Consider the following 20,800-nt stretch of genomic DNA (forward strand, 5'->3'; position numbering starts at 1 on the left):
ATACTATACCAATGGTGTTTATATTTGCTATGGTGTTTATATTTGCTATCCCTCGCCATTCCTATACTTGCATATCATGTTGCTTCCACCATATCTGCACATTACCTCATACCTTGACATTTCTTGACGATCTAATCAACCCGTCCCCTTTTTCTCAACCCATTTCCCTTTTTCCTATATTTCTTCTGAGATTCATTTGCTGTTGCATGACCAAATTACCTCAACATACTTTTGGCCTGGTATTTAGTCCACATGCATAACACCCATTTCTGATTCTATATTTTCTTGTTCTATCAGACACACTTCTTCATCACCCAATTCCCAGTGTACCCATCTCATATTTATATTTTTTCTGATATACCAACAGTCATTTTCATATAATAAAGTGGGAAGGAGTACAGTCTAATACCAGCCATTTTTCTTTCAACAACAAATTTCCTTGCAATAGACTGTATAGTATTCACTATCTATCTGCATAATACTACCTCTAACTCTATCTATCTATCTATCTATCTATCTATCTATCTATCTATCTATCTTAAAGCATTTTCACTTTTTAATTCTTAGTAAGCATTCTACTAAATTAATCTACTTATTGGGTTTTTTTTGCCATCCATATATAACTTGCATTTGCATTTTTCAGATCCATACTCTTTGTTGCATTATACAATCTATTCAACTTTTGCCACAAATAATTCAGATTGTTATAGGGCATCATTGGAATGGAATAATTTGTATACAAAAAGTTCATGTCCCCAACAATGTACCTCTAACATTACACAAACTTTCCTTATACATTTATCCCTAAAAACATCAAACAACCAAAGGGAAAAAACATTGTCTTATCATTTTCTCAGTGTTCAACCATTTACTAAGCATTCCAGGTAATTTGGTGCATGCTTTACTTCCATGTTATATTAACTTTATCATGTTCAGCAACATATTAACATTAAGCTGCATATTTTATGCAAATGTTCTATAATTCAATTTCATCAACAAATTTACAACAAATGATGTTTCTCATACAGATATCTCACACAAATATCCAAAAGAGAAGTGATAATAAGAAATATAATATACAAAAAAGGAGTTTCAGTGGGATATCATTCCATTCAATTTCCAGCTCTTCACTATTGAAAGATTTCCACTGAAGAATATTCTTGATCAGCAAGTTTTTCCAAGAATTGTTAATACACAATTGTGTACATAAAATTATTCAAGTGAGAAATATATTCTTAATCCTGGATTTTTAAAAATGATATAAAATGTAGTTTTAAAAAGCCATTAAAATGCAGTGAATGAGAAATCTTACATAAATATAACCATAATTATTATCTTGCTTGCCAGCAAAATGTAAAGGCTTGCAGAAAGTTTGAAAGTCTAGCCTAATCTATCAAGATAATTTGAATTGTATTTCTACTTTACAGGGTACTAGCCATCTTGCCCAATTAGGGTCAAACACTAATGTGATAAGCAATCTGTCTATTGTACAACTTCAATAACAAGTCATTAAAAATGGTGAAGAATGCAAGATGCAGCATTGAATTATGTTTGAAGATTAATTGATTAATATCTGAGTGTAATTTTTTTCAGCTGGATATGCATCACTTAGGATCACAGAATCAAAATGGTTCACTTTGGTCACTGAGTCCAACTCAGTTTAGTGAGAGTAGAGAGCAAGTACATATTATATAAATGTAAAAAAAATTCAGCACATGGCTGCCTAATTTGTGCTTCAGTACTTCCAGTCAAGAAAAGCTCATACCTTCTGTGGAAAATTTGTTCTATTGTTAACTTGCTCTGTAGTGTGAAGCTTTTCTAACATTTTAAAATATTGTTTAGAATTTTATTTTATTTTTTAATGAGGAAACAAAAGGAAGAAGGACTAAAGGTTTATATTGTGGGTGTAAGGTGGAACATAAAAATAATCAATATCACTAAAAATAATTCCAGATGCTTGTTGAACTTAAGAGGATTCAAAGATATGTCTCTAAATCATCAAGTTGAGCCATATGTGAATTCATCAATCTCAGTGTAGAGCGCATTAACCAAACGTCCTTCCGTAACTTGAGCCATTGCAAAAGGTATATCACAGAAAAGCATATTCACTTCGTTCATTTGAAAGTATTGAGGCAAACAATAAGAGTATATTGAGAGCTTATTAGCATAGATTGTCTCAATAAAACACAGCTGTTACGCCATTTTAATATCTAGCAAAGATCTAGCAGTTCATCTATATTCCATGACTCAAGTCATCCAGTAATCTTTGGGAAGAATAAAGGTGAAGCTTGGATACCAATAAAGGAGAATATTTGTATTGAAATGACGGGTCCCTGAATTTGTCTGTTTTCTTCCAGATATTTCATTACTCAAACTAGATAACATCATCATTGCTAGTAAGGAGTGAGGTTTGCTCTCAGTATATATGGAAGGATGGAAGGCTGAGTCAACCTTGGGCCTGGTGGGACTAGAACCTGCAGTAATTGCAAGCAGCTGCTGTTAATAACAGACTGCATTAGCAGTCTGAGCCACAGAGGCCCCTAGTCTGAGCTATTCTTGATGTGTTGCGGTGTTATTCTTTTTAGAGCTTGTGTTGGTTGTGCTGTATTGGGTTGAGTGCTCGGGCACTTTTGATAAAATTGTGTGGCTATCCATTTTGTTGGAAGATATTGTATAGATGCTGTGTTCTTTTTCTTGCTGTTCAGGGTTGCTGCAGTGAGCAGCACTGCTCTTTAAATAAAGTTCTTACATAGCGCCTCTTGGTACACTTGTGTTTCTAGTTTGTGGTCTTTGCTGATCAGGATGTCTAGAAAGGGTGTGAGTTGTTGTTTTCTTCTTCTCTGATAAACTGGATTCCTTCAAATATGTTGTTGATGGTTTGGTAGGTGTTCTCTAATTGGTCCTTTTTATTATCATGAAAGTTTTGTCCATGTATCTGATCTGTATTTTGGGTTGCATTTGTGGAAATGCTATGGCTTCTAGACGTTGCATAATGACCTCTACTATAAGTTATTTTGAGGTAAGATAGGTAGCCTATAACTTTTATAAATACCATAAATAAAAAAATCCTGAAAGTAGTGACCTCATAGGTGTATCTTTAATTTGTCTGTCAAATTGCAACTTTATGGTTAGGCAGAGGTTTATGAAATCCATAATCCTGAATGTTTCAATCTTCATTAAGTCAGGTGTGCTGTGGAGCAGTGTGGTCATAGAGTCTGGGCTAACTGGATCTAGGAAAATGAAAAGGGCTATGACATCAAATGGGACTATGCTTTCATCTCATCTAGAAACATGTCTCTGATTGTTTGAAGGCACTGTAGTGGGGAGTTGCTCAAGTATTTGCTTCCTCTTGTGAGGTGCCCAAGCTTTTTTGTTAATTGTTTTGTGACGTTGTAAGGTAGAGGTTCTTGGTAATGATACAATTGGAATGGATGGAGAGGTATGTATCAGATTTGTGTATTCTGGGACCTCTATAGAAGTGTGGAGGATGGGTACAGTGCTTCTCGTCTATTGGCAATTTGGCCTTTCTTGGTGAGCTTAGATAGATCAACGCTCTCCCACTGTCTTCCCTAAGAATCCATGTTCTAAGGGCATATTCAAGATAATGTGAGTTTCTTAAAGAAAGAAAATGCAGAGGAATAAGAGGAGTAGGAGCAATTGATAACTTTCAATTGATAATTTTTAATAAATTTGTTGAGTTCCTCAGCTTGTGATTCTGAATTCTACACTTTGGCTTCGGTTCAACTATTAGGAGAAAAATGCACAGAACATATTGTTAGAAGAAATGCTCATCTGGGTTCAGTTCCAAGTGGGGAAAAAGACACTGGAAACATGGAGACTGCTTGGAAAGATGGTTTAATGGTGGACAGGAATCCCATAGCTTGAGTTCCTGAACAGGAGCACATGGCTTGCGTTCCTGAGTAGAAAAGGTGATCACGTTTCAAGGTGTTGGGTGAAGAACCAGAGAGGAAAGGAGAAGAAGAAGGGGAGAAGGGGAGAAGAGAGAGACAAGATGCTGAGTGCCTAAGTTTATACTCTCTGTGGGGCCCCTCCTTGGTGTTTCCTGTTCCTGTATAAGAAATGTACCCTGATTGGTTGTCAACTCCCAGGTGGTCTAGGGGTCTTAGCTAACTTTGTAGGTTGTCTCTCAAGCTTGCTTGAGCCTTGCCATGTGGTAAGTTTCTGTTGCTAGATGAGTCCTATTGTGTTGCAGATGATGGTCCATTGACAAAGGTGGGGGGAATGAGTGAGCTTGCCTGAAGCCTTAATGGCCCATTGACAAAGGTGTGATGAGGCAGGAAGCTGTTTTGTCTTTAAAACAGGTTTCTCCTTTTCTCATCCAGGGAAACAGAATATTTTGCCCTATTCAATATCCTCCAAAATATTTCATTCTTATTTCATTCATATTTCATGGAGAGGGTTGAGTGCTAACTTCCTACAATGTAATGCTCATTTCAAAATGGGAGGCAAATAATTTTTTCCTATGTATTTTCCATGCCTTTTCTATTTCACACGGGTCAAACAGCGGATGGGGAGATAATGCGAGCTACTTCGGAGTGTGTTGATGGCATCCACGCTATCAAATTTTCTCAAAATTAAAATACGTCTGCCGATTTTAGAATGTGGCACTTTATCAGCGCTAAATAAGAAATCGATCTTTTCCTTCCAATTCAGTAAGAGGAAAAAAAAAACCATTGTTGCGCATGTGCAGAGCAGACCGCTTCTATTCCTACCACTAAGTACATAACGTTGGTAAAATTCAAGGACAAAACCAGCCCGTAAACTTTAAGCGGTCGCATGGCGCGCTTCTTCAACAAGGTTAGATTACGTCCGATATTCACCAGATGAACGTAACAGACGATGCAAATCCAAAAGAAGAATTTCTTAAGGCGCTTAATTATGACTTTTCTTAGGACAACTAGATCGGAAAAAGAAATGTGAAGGAACGCCAAATTAAGAGAGTGACTTCATGGTACTACATTTCCCAGCGGCCCTTGCGGAAAGAACGCATAAAACAGGATAGGGTCGGACGGAATTAGTGAAGGCGGAAGCGGCTGCGGTGGAGTGGTCCTGTTTGTACTCGGTAACTCTTTCTTTTCTCCCCTTCCCGTGTTGGGCTTTGCAGATGTCTCTCTTCCTTTGCTTCCCATCCTCGTCCCCTTATTTTCTGGGTGATGTATGGGGTCCTTAATGCCGTTCTCTTCCTTTTCGCGTGTTCCCCATAACCAGAAAGTGATAGTTGATGGTCTCCACCAATTCTGATTGCTCTTCTTGGGCTGGCGATACTACCGCTACAGTAGTTCGCATTCAAGCAACAGGTGGGCAGCAATTGATCTTTGGAAAGAAAGACGCTATAATATTTTCTAATATAGAAAATTAAAGTTCATTATCTGATTATGCTGTATAATCATGTCATAAATCAGCCTCAGTTTTCTCGAACTCCGCGCGACCCTGTATGTATTTTGGAAAACATGCAGCATACTGTGCAATAAAGGTACAATTAAAAAAAAATATTTGGAATCCTTAACACTGTGTTGTTGAGAGGGTATTCCATTTTTCTGTGACTTTGGGAACTTTAATCATGCATTTCTCTAATGCCAATGCTGTTTTACAGGGTAGTCTTAAATATTTTTGACAAGCTTCAAGAAGGATAACACTTGTTTAAGGATTTCTGGCTGAACCACATTATGCATAAAATTTACATTGCTTTGATTCATTTTTTTAATCAATCAAGAAATTACTACCTTCCTTCCCCCTTTCAGTAAACTAAAACTATAATTATATGTAAGTTAACTGAAAAAATATGGTTTGATCCTGTGAGGAAAGTTCTTTCCATTTCAGAAATGTTGCATGGTTTGTCAGTCTGCATGAAGCAGTAAAAAAAGTATGTTTGAGGAAAAATATTGAAAGACAAAGGGCTCTTAAATATATCTTTTTTTAGGGTTTCAATTTTTAAGGGATGAATCCTGACATTCTGATTTCATTTCAAGGCCCAAATTAACTCTTTACTGTTACAATTATAAATATTAATTTTATTATTTAATACCACTTCTAAGAGTATCGCTCTAGGAAGCTTTCAGAGTATTAATGCACAATATTAGTGTACTATCCTACGTAACTAGTGCTTTTGGTTGCCAAAAGAGCCTTGCAAATGCCAATCTATACAAGAACTAGAGAGAAACTGGGTAATTTTTCTTATGGTTCAAGGATAAAACTTCAATTTTTAAAATTTGATGAACTTTCAAATTTTATGTTTGAAGGCTTGGTGACATACTTTAATGTATACATAAAAATAAAGATATACAATTCAAACTCAAGTAAAACCCTAATAATATAAGAAGCCTGAAATGCTTAAAACTTCCAATTCTTTTCATTGATTACAGGTATTCAAGTACTATTGAGTTTTTAATTAATCAGTTCAAAAGCTGAGAAAAAACATATAATGTTAAAATACAGATTTAAGAAAATTATATACAATAGAAAATATAAATATAGAACAGAATCAGGAAATGATTACATATAAAGATCTTTTGTATACTGAAAGAGGTAATTTGCAGTTAAAATCTCTGCAAGTATTAAGAGAGGAAGGGGAAAATTATACTTGGTTTCAATATGAGCAACTACGTGCTAGATGGAAGGAAGATCAGAAAATTGGTATAGAGCAGAACGAGGGAAATTTGGTAAAGCAAATTAGAAATCAGTCTCAGGAGCATATAAAGAGATTGTATAATGTGTTACTTGAAATAGATTCTGAAAGGGACTTGGTAAAGGACTGTATGATAAAGTGGGCACAAAATTTTCAGGAGCCAATATTATTGGAAACTTGGGAAAAAATTTGGGTTAGAAATGTTAAATTCACGCAGGCACAGAATCTGAGGGAAAATTTTTATAAAATGTTTTATAGATGGCATCTAGATCCTAAAAAATTATCGTGTATGTATCCAGATATGCAAGCAAAATGTTGGAGATGTAATTGTGATGATGCTACATATTTTCACATTTGGTGGACTTGTAAGGACATAAAGGCCTTTTGGATAAAAATTTGGTGGATTTTACAAAATGTTTTGAAAAAGAAGAAAATTATATTACACTTTTTTCTTAATATAGATCAAATAACTAATAGTGTACATTTTATTAAAAATGGGATTTTTTTGCAATGTTGGCAATAGAAAATAGTATTATAGAACCTCACTCTACTCAGTACAGATATTCAAGGTAAAAATTTTCAAACAGATGGCTATCCATCCTCCGTTTGAATACATTCAGTGACAGAAAAACTTTTACCTCCCCAGATAATTGATTCCCACATCAAATTGCGTTTACTTTGAGGATGTATTTTCTAACATTGTCAAAAACTTCCTTCCTTAATGCATTATTAAGGGTCCTGCAACTTAAATGTATTATTCTAGGTCCTGCACCTTAAATTCAATATGATATCCTTTCTGGTATTTTGAAAGTGCTGTCAGATTTCCTTAACTTTTTCCAAGGACTAAATGTATTCCACTCATTCAATACCTTGTATATAGGTTAATTTCTGTTACCCTGACCATCTTCAGGCTTCTGTGAACCTAATCCAGTTTTTCTGATTTTCTCTGTGTCAAAGATCACTGCTCAGAACACAGTACTTCATGGTGGGGTCTGGCCAGTTAAGTACTGTTACTTTCAGTAACTTGGATAATATATTATTCATAATACAGCCTAAAATCGCACTTAACATTTTGTACTCTTATCAAATTGTTTACTTATATGTTCTTTGCAATCAATTACTATTTCATTTTTTCCCATAAATATGAAATTAAATTCCCCATATCATTTTTTATTTTTTAAATAAAAACTTTGCTCAGCTGTTACATTTTATTCAGTTAATTTCAGCTAATTTTCCCAACCTATTAAGTTCAAGTTCAATTTTATTTCTGCATTCTGGGGAATTAGCAATTTCACCCATTTTTTAAATTCAATAAATATTTCTTTATCTCCATGTCATTAATAAAAATATTAAAAAGTATAAAGCCCAGGATTGATAAGTATGATGTCCTATTTGATACCTCTCTTCAGTTTGATGAACACCCTATTGAGTATGGTTTTTGACAGCTATATTCCCATTTAATTGTGATGCTATCCAGCCCACACTTAAGGTACTTTGTTAATCAGCATTTATCAAATGCACTTCGGATGTCAAGATATATTATGTCCACAGAAATATATCCCACAATCTGTTAAGGAACTTACCCATTCAAAAATGAGATAAAATTGGTCTGGAAAGCTGTGTAATATTGCCTTGATAGATAAGAACTTCAGAAGCAATCTCATTATAATCTGTTTTAGAAAATTTCTGCTATCAATGTCAGAGTAGCTGGTCTGTAGTTTGCTGGGTTTTTGTGAATTCTTGCTGCTTCAAAAAAGCCGCAGTTTGCTTTTGAAAGGTATCTACACCTAATTGGTTGGATGACCCATCCCATGGCAGACGTCAACAATATTGCTTTTATTTCTTCCACTAGTTATTTTACTTTAGATGCTCTCTTAAGTAGATTTCTTTAGATTTCTGAGCAGAAGTTGATATTTTGAAGATAGTGGAACTCCTCTCCTTTCTATAGTTTCTATTCCTTTTGAATAAATTGTTTTCTTTATTGCTCTTTTTCAGTTGGAAGTCACCACACTAGGTCTCCATTAAAATTAATAAAGCATATTAGTTTTTCTGTATTGAGAGTTCATACTCATCTTGCTTATATCTTATATTTTGAGTATTAGTGTATAATCAATGAAGGTCGTAAACTTCATGAACCAGTGATCTTGCTGACTTTTATTTGAATGGTTTAAGAGGCTCCATTGCAGAAACACTCTTTATAATACATTTTTCCAATTCTTTTACTTCTGCCTGCCATAGGATTCAGCTAAAACCCTTCTAATCAAGTTTCACATGCTTTGGACAAACACTCTTTCGGAATATAAAACTTACCTTGTGACAGTGGTTCATCACCTAGATTACTGAGACCATCATCCTGGAAACCAAATCTCTGTCATTGACCAGTTATTGTGTAGTCAGTTATTGAATTGCAGTATCTTTCTTGCTCTTTTAAATCTTTTTTCCCATGAACTAAAAAAATAGATGAGAATACCACCTCATCTCCAGAGATTTGTTCCAAAGTTTTCAAAGCCATTCTTTGCAATATTATTTGTCCCCTCGTGTATTATCAGAAAAAGAAATTGGGAGGTGACCTGGTAGATCTTGGAAGTTCCTGATTCTCATTCAGGCCAATTGATGGGTCCAGTCGGCATACATATGTTTTAGTTACTTATTGTGCTGAGTCTTCTGTTTGGCTTTTTGCAGGATACAGTTGCATCTCTCTACCTTTTAACTTCCACCATCCTGTCTTCTTCAGTGTTTCTTTCAGCTGTAAGAGTTTGAAAATGGTTACTGAGTTCCAGCAAATAGTACAACTTTTACATCTCTTGCTATTGTTCTGAGGTTATTCCTGTTTGGCTGTTTTCTTCATGATGATTCGTTTCCACTGTCAATTTCTTTTGTAGCCTTTGGATTAATAAATCCTTAATTCACTGCTCCTATTTTCTAAATTTTCCTTCAAGAACTGCTACCAGCTTGTGTTTATTGTTAGTATTAAATATTATCCCCTTCTTGTTCTCTTTCCTGTTATATAAACAGCACATGTTCTTAATATAATTATACCCTGTTAACAGGTAAAATTACCTCTATCTCTTGCATCTAGCAGTCCACTAGTTTGATACCATTGAAATAATGTTCCTAGTGAAAAGGCATTCTGTAGTAGGGATGAAAGGATCAAAAGTGTTTGCTCATCCTTCAGTTGTGTTGCTTAACGGATAGTTGAAGAAAGTTAGCATCCACCCCTCCTAGAAGAATGAAATATTTTGGGAAATATTAAGAAGGCAGAATACTGTGTTTCCCTGGATGAGAAAGGGAGAAACAGGTTTTTTTTTTATTATTATAAAAAAAAATATTTTTTATAAACATAATAATAAAAAACATCATTGTGAACAGGTTGTCAGTCAGGTACATCTTTAAACATATTTCAAATTTCATGTTTTATACAATATATTTCCTTCTCCTTCATTCAAATTAATAATTATTGCACATCACTAGTAAAAATTGTGTTCCATACCATTAAAGTTTAAGTGAAGTCTAGTCCCCATATTTAAATTCCCCAAAACCTCATTAATAATTAAATTCCACAAATTAACATATCTAAATTACTTTTAATCAGAGGTCAGACCATCTAAAAACCCTTACATAAAACTGCCCTGCAATCACATAGACATTTCCATCTTATTTAGGATTAGTCCTGAAATCACAAAGACTATTCCCTCTTATCAACTTCCTCTGCCTCTAAGTAACATATGCTTAAGAAATTTCCATATCATCAATTCTCAAAAACAAAAGCCAGCTTAAAAATTGAGAGGGGTGGTAATTGTTACTATTTCCTTGGAAGTTTTATCACTAAACATTTTAAATTCCTCACATATTCTTAGGGAAAAAAAGAAGAGAAACAGAAAATGAAGAAATAGCCTATTAAGTTCTTCAATATTCATTTCCCTCCTTCCCCATCTTAATCTGTAATCTTTCCCTCATTTCCCAAAACATTCTTAAGAGTTTACAATTCTCTATTAAAACCTTTAGTATAAATCTGAAAGCAGCCATTCAGAATCCTTTTTTAAAGCGGTTGTGCAATCACACCAACCTATCCCTCTTCCTGGGAATAGTCCTGAAATCACAAAGACTATTCAATTCTTACATTCTTCCTCTGCCTCTAGAAATCACTATTTAATACAGTTACAAATCATAAGTAACAATATTTCTTTAAAAATTTCAGATGATAGAAAACAACTTTCTTGTCCAAAGTCTTGTTAAATTAATCTTTCCCTCATTCCTCAAAACTTCCTTAAAAATTATTCCATAGTTGTCACTTATATTCTTACATAAATTTAATATAGATCTGAAAGCAGCCATTCAACTTCCTTTCTTGAAATGGTCATGCAATCACACCAACCTTTCCATCTTCATGAGAATAGTCCTGAAATCACAAAGACTATTCTATTCTTGCATTTTTCCTCTGCTTCTAGAGATCATTATTTAATACAATTACAAATCATAAGTAACAGTATTTCTTTAAAATTTCAAATCATAAAAAGCAAGTGTCTTGTCCAAAGTCTTGTTAATCCATAGTTATCACTTGTTCCATTTTGTGAAAAGGGAAATATCTATGACCAGCTCTTGTAATATATTAGATGTTATGAACTACATCAGGGGTAGTTAACCTTTTTATACCTACCACCCACTTTTGTATCTCTGTTAGTAGTAAAATTTTCTAACCGCCCACTGGTTCCACAGTAATGCGCCGTGTATCGTCGTTTGTGCATGCCTCTCACGCATCATGGATTGGGTTTGGGGAGGCACCGGCTACCAGCTCGGCTTGTCTGTTACAGCTGGGTGGTGTGGGGGGAGATGTGCGAGCTATTCTGGGACGAGGCTCTTTTGTTTGTGGTCACACTGTAACGCCATTTAGTTTCACTTAGGTAACGTGAACTAAACTTATGAGTGGGTGATACAAATAGTATATTTTCAGAAATTTAAATTGTCACGGGGAATTTTATGAAAACTAATGAAAATGTTTTTAAATAATGCTATGAAATTTTTTTAAAAAGTTAATTAAAAAAAAATGAAAGTGCTTCAGTATCGGACAAAACCTCTACCACCCACCATGAAAGCTGGAACGCCCACTAGTGGGCGGTAGGGACCGGGTTGACTACCACTGAACTACATCTTGAAAAGACGTTGAAAATCTTTGTACTATTTTACAGATTCTTCTCACGTGTTCTAATAAGAAACGGGTTGAGACAACCTAGAAATATAGTAATTTGGAAAGTTTCTTTTTCTTTCTTTCTTCATAACATTTATAAAACAGTTTTCAATATGAATTGTTATTCCATTACAGGGAGGAAAACTTTCTCATTGGTTACAAGCAATACCTGTGTAACTGTTAGAGGAAAAGGATACAAAATGTTTAGTATAAAATTACATGAATTAATTAATCTATTTATAAATTGCATTTTAGGATTGAATCCTTCCAAAGTGATATGCAAAGAACGAATAAAATAGTGATATATTCAGAAGCAATTGTATTAAGAAATTACTTTGGCATATACAGCCATCCTAAGAAAGGGAGCAATAAAAAGTGAAGCATTGAATGTTCTCTTAGTCCTCTGCTAAAAGTCCTTAACAGAAAAGGATTGCACAGTGGGCACTGGCAGTGAAGTTGTCCTGGCTCTGCTTGTGAACAGAATTGATTACTGATTACAGGCAAAAATATACAGGTGAAGTCTGTGCTTAAGAATATCTTGAAACTAAGTTGATAGTTCTTAATACCAACAAATTGGATGCTGTAATGTGCCTTTTACATAACTGGTGCAAATGGTTTCTTACCGAAAAATTTCAGAGGTCGTCACATAGTCCCTCATTGTTAATCCCTGCCCTAGTTTAATTTGTCTGGGGCAGTATCAAACTATTACCACAGGTTATGTAAAAATAATTTATATTCCCATCCTTGACCATCATGTGGTGTGGCCTAGAGCAATTAAAACAAAATGATTAAATATAGCACTCGGTAAAGAGGACAATTTTTATTTTGTAAAACTGACAAGCAAAATCTATCTAATAGAACATTATTTGTAGGACAAAATAAATTGTGACTGTTTGGCAGAATGTAGAGGGCTTTCTTTGAATTCCGGTAATGCTTTATTGCTGCCCTCAGAATCTGGGAGCTGATGCTGCATTTGGGGAGGACTTACCATCCAGTAAGTCCTTTACTTGTGCATATTGGTCTGGAAAATTTATGTGAGCAGCAGTTGTAGTCTTCTGGGTACGATGGATGAACCACAGTAACTGCTGGGACTTTATTGAATTACAAAGAGATTCTATTTATCAGAATCCGTGCAGGGGGGAAGTTATATGGTGTCCCTTGCTAGTGCTCTGCAGCATCTCCTTCCTCTCTTGGCAAACTTGCAGTCCCTCTTGACGCCTCATTAAACATATATCCCTTCATTTCCAGCCTCCCGCAATGTTTTTCACTATCTCCTGCCAAAAAATGCCATAGCTGCTATTCTTTATCATGGTTGTTTCAGTTTCCTTGCCTATGCGCAGATTGCTGCTAGTGACCAATAGTGTGATGTTCACTTTGGAGCAAGAACAACATTTGTCCTAGGATTTAGAAGGGTAGGGGATTTGGGGTAGGATTAGGAGCAAAATGATAGCTATACTTGAAAAATGTTATGTTCCTTTTGCACCAATAGCATATTATTTTATTATTTTATTTATTTTATTTTGTTAAATTTGCTATCCATCTTGCCGCATATGATCCAGGTGACCCAGTCAACTAAGTAGTAACCATTTTTGAAGCCACTCTAGCTCTTGCAGAGGAAGATGGAGAACAATATTTTCTGGTTATTAACTTTTCCTGTCTGAATAAGGGAAAAATAATCTGCAAAATCCAGATTGGTGACAATACCACAGCAGGCATCTCTTGGGAAGGAGGTTTATCTAATTCCACCACTTTCCTCCACTTTTCTATCCTGCACGGAATTATGGAGGGAAGACTTAAAATGTAAAAAGTACAGAGTCAGACTTCCTAGAGAAGGCTTTTTGTGGGACCACTTTTGTCATCATATTGGCACCAAGATTACCTAAGGGACAGTTGGTCTGGGATTAGAATTAATCCTGTCCTTGCCACTTGACTGAGCTGTGTAATCATAGGTCACATCCTATGCATCCACTTGAATTGGTCATGCAAACAGAGCCATTCTGCCTTCAGTAGAGGAATTTATATGATTAGAGAAAGATATGAGAGTAGGAAGATTTTGGAGAGACGACTTCCGGTATCCAGCGGCAACGGACGTCTGGAAGGCTTCTCCTGCCTCCAGCGCCCGAATCCGGCCGCCGCCGAGGCCCTCAGGGGCCAGGTGTTCCGAAAAGGACACCTGCCGCACGGACGGCTCGCCAGGGGTCTCCCAGCCGACATACAGGACTGTGGGGACCAATGCTGGCGCGTCCTAGGCTTGGCGGGGTTTGGAGGCCACAGGCCGCGGCCATTATTTTGGTCGTCGCCTGGGCCGCTGTGCCCAGTGACACCGGGGCATTGGATTTATAACTGCAGCAGCCTGGTGGTGAACAGGGCACGGAGAAGAATTGAGGAGGAGAAGGGAAGGGAATATCGGTAAATGTGAGTGGAGTGCTCCGGAGTGCGGGGGGGTTTTTTCTCCCCTGCGGTTGGAAGGAGCACGAGTTATTCGGGAGAGAGGAGAACTTAAAATAAGAAGATTACCGGTTTTGTGGAGCTCTGGAGAAGAGGTGAAGTAGAAATTTATGAGGGAAGGTTAGAGCGCCGCCCTCGTTCTGGGGAACAGTGGGGGCGTGCAGGATCCGCCTACAGTATCAGAATTTTGATGAGATCACTTCCCGTCGGCTTCGTGGTTGAATAACTGTACTCTGGACTGGTTGCTCCTGTGAGTGCCCCCTGGTGGATCCGGAGGAAATTACAAGGATAGTGTGCCTGCCTGAGGATTTTGTATTTTTTTCCTTAATGGCAAAGGTCAGAGACCAACTGCTGGAGAGATGGAGAATTTTGGAAAAGTTATCTAATATGGACAAGAAATTGGATGAAATAAGAGCAGAAATTGTGACTATCCAAAAGGATTTAAAGGATACTCAACAAGTTTCAGCAGAAAACAAGCAGAAAGTGGAAGGTTTGGAGGGTGAGATGCGGGCAGTGCAGAAAAGAGAGGAGACGACAGGCAATGCTGTGCTTGGACTACAGATGGATAAAATGTCTTATTTCCTTAGGTTTCAAAATTTGGAAGAAGTGGACCAAGAAGACTTGAGAGATGTTGTGACTAAATTGTTGGGAGAATTTCTTGGGAGAGGTGTTGATTTCATGAATTGGGATGTGGATCGAGTTTATAGAGTTAATTAATATGCACGCACGCATGCAGTTCCTAGAGAGGTTCATGTCAAATTTGTGAGAAGAGAGACGAGAGATGAAATTCTTAGAAAACATAGGAGTGGGGCACTGATTTACAGGGGCAGGAGATAGCCATTCTGAGGCAGATTCCCAGACAGGTACGTGAAAAAGAAAGAAATATTATTTTTGTCAAGCAAATTGTACCAGAAGGAGTGGGCTTCAGATGGCTGATGCCAGAGGATTGATGATTTTCCGGGAGGGCATTACGAAAAAAATCAGTACAATTGCGGAGGCTACGGCCTATGTGGAGGAACACAAAGCCCTCCTGGAATCAGATGACCCAGGAATTGAAGAAGGGGAGGTTATAGATCATGGGGAGGAAGCGGCTGCCGCTGTTGCGGCCCTGGAGTTGGGTCAGGCTGAACCCAGAGTTCTGAGATCTAAAACTAGGAAGTGATAAAGATATTTGGGATTGTGTTGGTTTTCCTTACTCTCTTTTGTACGATATTCTGTTTATTCTTGACTCTTCTTTATTACGTATTTAAAATTTGTAAACTTAGCTACTTCGTGTCACCTGCTTGCCATATGGCTGTTGTATGTGTTAAAAAATTTGAGTAAAATTCTTATTTTAGATAAGAAAAATGAAAATTTACCATACCTGAAATGTATTTGTATAAACCTTTTTTGACTAATAAAAACTTTTTGAATATAAAAAAAAAAAAAAAGAGAGTAGGAAGATTTTGGAGAATGTGAAGTGGTAGAAGTTGGAATCTATTTTCAGTTTTCTGCTACATTTATTTAAAGAGAATTCTTTGAATGCCAATAACTGAGAAAAGTTTAAAGAGGATGTGCTACCAGGATTTGGCATATTGAAAGCAAAGAGTACTTTCCTTTCATGTTATGGATATAAATTATTTTCATGAGTGTTAATACTGAGGAGAGGACAGCTATGCTGTCATTCTACCTCTTATTCTAAAGCCTGCTCTTTTTCCCACAAGCTCTTCCGCTGATTGTATTGTTTGCCCAGTTTGAGGCCTATAGTTTAGGCTTGTGGTTTTGAGAAATTTATAGAAACCTGTTTACAAGGAGGTTTCTTCTTGGTGCTCTTGAGAACGCACCTTTATGAACATAGAATAATAGAATTGGAAGGGACCTTGGAGGTCGTCTAATCCAACCCCTTGCTTGAGCAGGATACCCTATACTATTTCTGTCTCTTTTTGAAAGCCTCCAGTGGTGGAGCACCCACGATTTGTGAAGGCAAGTCATTTCATTGGTTGGTTGTTCTCACTGGTAGGAAATTTCTCCTTTGTTTTTTCTAGATTGTGGAAATCCACTTTGGATTAAATGGAAGGAATCAGAGAGTGTTGTTTATTATTTTTTAGACTAGAGGAAGAGTTGTTTGGGAGATCACGCTGCTTCTTTTTGCTTCTACTTAATTTTACTCCAGTGTCGTGTCATCCTTTCTCAGCTCCAGCCAGGGTGCTTTGGGCAACTGATCTTCCTGATCATGGATGCGTCCGATCTGCCATTCGCCCTTCCTTTGGGGCGTGATATTTCTGCAGACTGAAATAGTAGCAGCTCTTTCATCATTGTCAGCTCATCTCTACTTTGCTCTCATCCTTTCCAGGTTTCTGTCCCTGTTCAGTGTCTGCATTTCCTGTCTCCAGAAGCTATGTCTTTCTTGCCTGAATTGTATTTTATTTCTAACTTCACTCACTTTCTTTGAATCATTTACTTATTCTCTCAGTTCTTTGTTTCAAATTTAGTATTATCTGCAAATGTAATTGCCAAGCATTTAGAAATTAAAATTTGAAAAACTAACCTCAAAGATCAGTTGAATTGAATTGTAATGCTGCTTTTCTCCCCAGCATCATTTGATGGCAGTTTTTGATAAAGGCTTATACTTTTTAAATCCTGATCATAGATGATTCCTTCACTGTCTAGGATGAATGCAACTTTAACAGTCTTATATTCGCTTTCCCTGATATACTTTTTCTTTATAGCAATCCTACGTTTGGCAGGAGAAACTTTCCAACTTGCATAGCTACAAATGCTAGAAATCAGACCATATTTGTGGACAAGCTGCCACAAAGGCAACCAAATCTACCCTTTGCTAAGCTTTCCTCACCAATGTCTTTTTATAATTCATTAATTATTAATTAATTATTCAGAATCTATATATTAATTAGTTAAACTTGCTTAGATTACTTTGGAATGCTTATGGTTGTAAGTGGCTGGTTTTAGTAGCATGTACCTATATTGCTGTATTTTCTCAAGGCCATTCCTCTCATCTTTTTTCCCCTGGTTTTCAAGACAGATTTAAATAATCTTATTCCTATTGGACTCCTTGTTAATTTCATCTCTTTTGTTATTTATTGATGTGCTCTCTAGCAGGGCTTCTGCCCTTGATATATCTATACAATCCTGCCTAATTCCCTTAGTCCTTTCGTCAGACATTAATTCACTTTTTTTCTTTGTTGCCTTGTCTTTTTTCATGCAAGTTTAAATGAATATCATTGACTCCAAGCTTCCTCCTGGTATTGGTGTTAGTAGCTGTGCTTATTCCAAGGAAACTGAAATGGAAAAAAAAATGAACTGTTTCCTCTATTGTACGTTCATATTTTTTTAAAAGTGTTATCTTTGCATGTTTGGAATTTCCTTTTAATGTGCGGTTGATTCCTTGCTCTTTGTGTAGGTCTTTGTATTCTATTAGAGAGAAAAATGTTGCATGAAAGGAGTTTTTTATTTTCAAGAAGGGGCTGTAGAATTAGATATCCTGTGGTTATTGAACTGGAGAAGGGGTCATTGGTCAAATAGATGTGAATTTCTATGGTTCTAAAAGATGAAGGAGGATTAGGGCAAGGGTGGGATATGGATTTCTTGCTATCCACCTGGCTGGATTCAAAGCTATTTACTGGCTTATGACAAGTGTTACAAAGATGCCTAAGGTGCAATTTCTTCTTTTGGTTTTATAAAAGAGATGTGTTAAAGTTTTGAAACAGCTTCTGAGAAGAGACAGAAGGACCATGGGTTGACACAGAAAATGAAAAGAAATCAAATTCTGGGATAGTGTTTAAAGAGATTAAAGATCAAGATTGTTAAGCAAAGGAAATGAATATAAAGTTGGTTTATTAGATCAAGATCAAAATATATATATTGTTGTTTCTGGTAACTTTTATTGGATTTTCATTGACCAGGACTGGATGATGAGGCTGTAAAATTTGTTTATAGACAAAAAGAGATATGGGAAGAAGAGAACTTTTATGGCAATATCAGAGAAAGTGATAAGTTACTAAAATTGCTTATGCTTGTCATGATGAAGAGGAAAGTCATTTCTTTATATATCTCTTTTCTTTTTTCATCAGGAGTTTTATCCATGCATGCAGCTACCAAAGTCCTGGTACAATGGCATATAATTGGCCTTGTTTTTACATCTCAGGGTTAAAACCATACCTCTATCTCCTAAACTGGAACATATTCTCCTAAACTGGAACATGTTTGGGATGACTTAGGAGTGGAAAGATACCTTTTTTGCCTTGTAAAAACTCTCAGATCCCATCTCAAATAATTGAAGATAATGCTGCCCACTCCTAAAACATCTAGGTATGCCCCCATCCCGTGCCTAATGCCCCTGGGAGGTCAAAATAGAATAGAATAGAATAGAATTTTTTATTGGCCACATGTGATTGGACACACAAGGAATTTGTCTTGGTGCATATGCTCTCAGTGTACATAAAAGAAAAGATACCTTCATCAAGGTACAACATTTACAACACAAATGATGGTCAATATATCAATATAAATCATAAGGATTACCAGCAACAAAGTTACAGTCATACAGTCATAAGTGGAAAGAGATTGGTGATGGGAACGATGAGAAGATTAATAGTAGTGCAGATTTAGTAAATAGTTTGACAGTGTTGAGGGAATTATTTGTTTAGCAGAGTGATGGCCTTCGGGAAAAAACTGTTCTTGTGTCTAGTTGTTCTGGTGTGCAGTCGTTGTGAGGGTAGAATTAAAAAGAATTAAACTGCAAACCCTGATTATAATAAGTTGCTTACTCTTGGCTCACTGACTTCAGATGCGTAGGTGTTTGGAGAACAGTCTTTAATTTTCACAAGATGAGGTATTATCTATCTGTCTCTGGGGAGCGGGAGGTATAACACTTACTACTTTGAGCTATATATATTATTGAGAACAACAGAGATATTTGGGAGACATGCAGTCCCAGTCGTATTGTACCAGTTTAGTGTCTTGGGGAGGAGGGGGGAGTGCAGATGGACTCTGGATCTCTGTTGGCAAAGTCTTCTATTGATGCTCTGCAGAGAGGAAGAGGCACTGTTTTCATGTGCCTGGAGACTAAATGAGTAGACCATTCCAAAGGGGTTTCTAATTCAAGTTGTTTGGAGTCTCCTTGCACTTCTCTCTTGTTACTAATACTGTTACTTTATAAGAAGTTTCAGGTCTACAGTAGGCCATAAAGAGTGACATTGCGTATGTATGAGTGCTAAATGACACATGGTGCTGTCATGCAAGGGCACTTTGCTGCTCCCTAAGCACCAATTGAGAGCGGTTCCCTTTGTGCAAAATGAGCGGAGGCAGGGGGAAGGAGAGATGGGGTTTTGGTCACTGCCAACCCCAGGGAGGGTGGAAGCTGAATCCCTAGGGCCAGGAATAAAGTTGGCGTATGCCCCACCTATGCAGAACTGTGGGGCAAAGATCTAGTGCTTTTGGGTTTTGTCAAGCTAAACGGGTGGTTATTTCTCTCCTAAGTAAGGAGGCTGTAAGGTAAATATGCTATTGATGGAGTAATGGATTGAGTGGAATCGGAAACCTCAAAAGCTAAAAATACAGTTTGCTGCCAGGAAGCATTACCAGCTGCTAGAAGCTCATGGGTGCCACTACAGCCTTTACTACTAGCAGCTGTGTTTGTGCAGTTATTGGAGAAGGGTTTTGTGCTCTTAGGGCACAAACTCTTAGAGCTCACGCTCTGACATCTCACTTGACTCTGTTTTCCTTAAAGGAATGGACACTTTACCCATAACTAATTGCTGAAGCCTTTCCCTGTGAACACAGTTCATTTGACATGGCTGTCAAGACTAGAGCTCCAGCAGGAATGTATTCTAAAGTTGTCTATAGGAAGACCCCAATTGCAGCTATAGTAAAAAAAATTAAAAAAATTAAAGGCAAGTTACATTTTGATGGATTAGTTCTTTTAGCACAATTTGGGGATATTTCCCCCTCCCATCTTTTACCATCATGCCACTATAGTTATTCTGGGTCTTGTTTCTCAATAGACTCCCTGTATTGCACTTTTTATTGAATGAGGCAGAGCAACATCTGGATCTGAGCACTGATTGGAATCGTCTCTTTGACCTTTTGTGACTAACTGAGGGATCTCGGATTTCATTTGCTTAAGGTCCTTTCCCATCCTTTTGTAGATACATCTAGAATAAGGCTTTAAGATGGAGGTGAAAATGTAGAATATCTAATTTATGCTTTTCTTTGTAGATTCAACAACATGTGGAAGAGTTGTTACCATCTCTAGGTTTGCAGAAAATGCTAGACTAGACTAAATTGGAGCTGAGTTTCTTGCAGTTCTTTGTCTTGTGCAAACCTAGTTATTATCTTAATGTATCATTGAACGATATCACATTAAGCCATAATATGGTTTAATTTGGGAGATGGCATAGCATATTGTGTAAATACAGCTGTCAAATGAGCCAGGTTTACTGTTTAACCATCTTGTACAAACCCGCTTCTCAATTGTATAAATTGCTAGAAAAGTGGAACTGTAATAAAATAAAGCAATGAAA

At 36.7% G+C, this 20,800-nt stretch overlaps 1 protein-coding gene across 3 annotated transcripts in view; it reads left to right on the forward strand.

Annotated features, from left to right (window-relative positions):
* The first annotated feature begins 4,835 nt into the window (after positions 1-4,835).
* R3HCC1L (R3H domain and coiled-coil containing 1 like) overlaps positions 4,836-20,800 on the forward strand; it is a 46,764-nt gene continuing 30,799 nt past the window's right edge. The window contains exons 1-2 of one of the 3 annotated variants that reach the window (XM_058187912.1): positions 4,836-5,083; positions 5,230-5,318. In XM_058187912.1, the coding sequence (XP_058043895.1) occupies positions 5,243-5,318 (76 nt within the window). In that variant the 5' untranslated portion in view covers positions 4,836-5,083; positions 5,230-5,242. The other 2 variants (XM_058187913.1, XR_009155695.1) reach the window with 2 other exon arrangements.

The sequence above is a fragment of the Ahaetulla prasina genome, chromosome 6 (assembly GCF_028640845.1).
Source record: "Ahaetulla prasina isolate Xishuangbanna chromosome 6, ASM2864084v1, whole genome shotgun sequence".
NCBI classification, from domain to species: Eukaryota; Metazoa; Chordata; class Lepidosauria; order Squamata; family Colubridae; genus Ahaetulla; species Ahaetulla prasina.